Source organism: Crocodylus siamensis, chromosome 6 (genome assembly GCF_052110815.1).
Source record: "Crocodylus siamensis isolate JL-2025a chromosome 6, ASM5211081v1, whole genome shotgun sequence".
NCBI lineage: Eukaryota > Metazoa > Chordata > Crocodylia > Crocodylidae > Crocodylus > Crocodylus siamensis.
The window spans coordinates 21,647,218-21,649,188 of NC_143400.1; the positions used below are offsets into that span (position 1 = coordinate 21,647,218).

At 40.6% G+C, this 1,971-nt stretch overlaps 1 protein-coding gene across 1 annotated transcript; it reads left to right on the forward strand.

Moving 5' to 3' along the window:
• The first annotated feature begins 192 nt into the window (after nt 1-192).
• Nucleotides 193-1,158, forward strand: LOC149861580 (olfactory receptor 11L1-like). Its single transcript, XM_090052556.1, is given in 1 exon segment — nt 193-1,158. A coding segment is annotated over 1 exon segment (966 nt).
• The last annotated feature ends 813 nt before the right edge of the window (nt 1,159-1,971 follow it).

A 1,971-nucleotide genomic window follows, 5' to 3' on the forward strand; every position in this document is an offset into this window, starting at 1 on the left:
TTCAAAGATAATAACTTTTTTTTTTCACTTTCTAGGAATAACCCACTAGAATAGTGACCTGATGAAAAATGCTTGTGTTCAAAAGCTTGTCTAACTTTATCCAGACCATGAAAAAGGTCCAATAAAAGAGATCACCCACAAAAATCCTTGCTTCTCACTAGAAGAGTGAAAGGGAAAACCCAGCTACACCTCATGGAGGAAGGAGGAGACAATCGAACATCTATCACAGAATTCCTCCTTCTAGGATTTGGGAACATTCCACAGCTACAGATTTTTCTCTTCCTCCTGTTTCTAGTGATCTATATGTTGACCATGACTGGGAACATCCTCATCATTGTGCTTGTTGTTGCTGATCCGCACCTTCATACCCCCATGTACTTCTTCCTGGGAAACTTGTCGTACTTGGAGACTTGCTACACCTCCACGGTCCTGCCCAGGATGCTGGCCAGTCTCCTGACAGGGGACAGAACCATTTCTGTTAGGGGCTGTATTACACAATTTTATTTTTTTGCAAGCCTGGCAGCTACAGAATGTTGTCTCCTAGCTGCAATGTCTTACGATAGGTACTTAGCAATTTGTAAACCACTGCTCTATGCAATGTTAATGAACAGCAGAGTCTGCCTACTGCTAGCAACTGGATCTTGGCTAGTAGGATTGCTGGTTTCTACAGTAATAACATGCTTTACATCACAATTAACTTTCTGTGGGCACAATGAACTTGACCACTTCTTTTGTGACTTCAGTCCAATGATACAGCTCTCCTGCAGTGAAACTAGTCTGGTCATTCTTATTAGTTTTATAACCTCCATCTTTGCTGCCATTTTCCCATTTTTCTTAACTCTGGCATCTTACATTAGCATCATAGATGCCATTCTGAGAATCCCTTCTGGAAGGGGAAGACAAAAGGCATTTGCTACCTGCTCCTCTCACCTCATTGTAGTAACAATTTTTTATGGGACCATATTGATTGTATATTTGTTACCAAAAAGCAACATGCTAAGATATTTGAACAAGGCATTTTCTGTTTTCTACACAATCCTTACACCCCTGATCAATCCCCTTATTTACAGTCTGAGGAACAGAGAAGTGAAAGAGGGCCTGAGAAAAGTTGTCAGCAGATTTAGGATCTTGTGAATTCAAACTACCAGGATGATATGAGGATAAGTGAAAGAAACAGTAATTGAGTGGTTTGGGTTTCAAGAGTGTTCTGCACAAATGATGTATCTTTATGTTTGTAAAAGGTGAACCTGGTTGAAAGACAGTATATTCCTGTAGACAGTTCAAACTTTATCTTTCCCTCCCCACAACTAAAACTTTTAGGTGCAGTATTCTGAACATGAACACACACACACACACACACACACACTTTCAGGGTCCTCTGTCCTAATGCTAATAATATGCATTATTTCTCATGGGTTTTGTAGAACTAATAAAAGTTGTTACAGAGTAAAAGTCACTAGGTTTATACAAACCTTGATGTGCGGTGCTTGATAATCCTAAACTGAGGACACTGAAGACTCTCTGAGAAGTATATTATCATCTATTAGCTGTATCCAGTTGTATTACACTTGGCCTGGCATTTTCAAGACAAATGGGAATAAATAGTTTCTGCTCTTCGTACATCTCAGCCATAAAGTCTGAACCTTTGTCTCTACCAGCAGCTCTATGAGAAGCTTGATCTCCAGCAACAATTCCTACAGAGAGGGCATGTCTACACGTTACACTATGGTGATGTTGTTACTGTCCTGTGCTTTAGTACTTCTTTTTGGAAGTATAAAAGCAAGGCTCAATAACTGCCCGTACGGTACCATATTCATGGTGCATGGTTATTCTTGGTGGATACTTCACCTTAGCGGTGTACTATAATGGAGAGGGGGGTTGGGCGCACTGCCATGGCAAAGTAGCTGCTTATCATGTGTAGACGCCCATGGACACTACACTGCTGCATCATACAGGTATCAAATTTATACG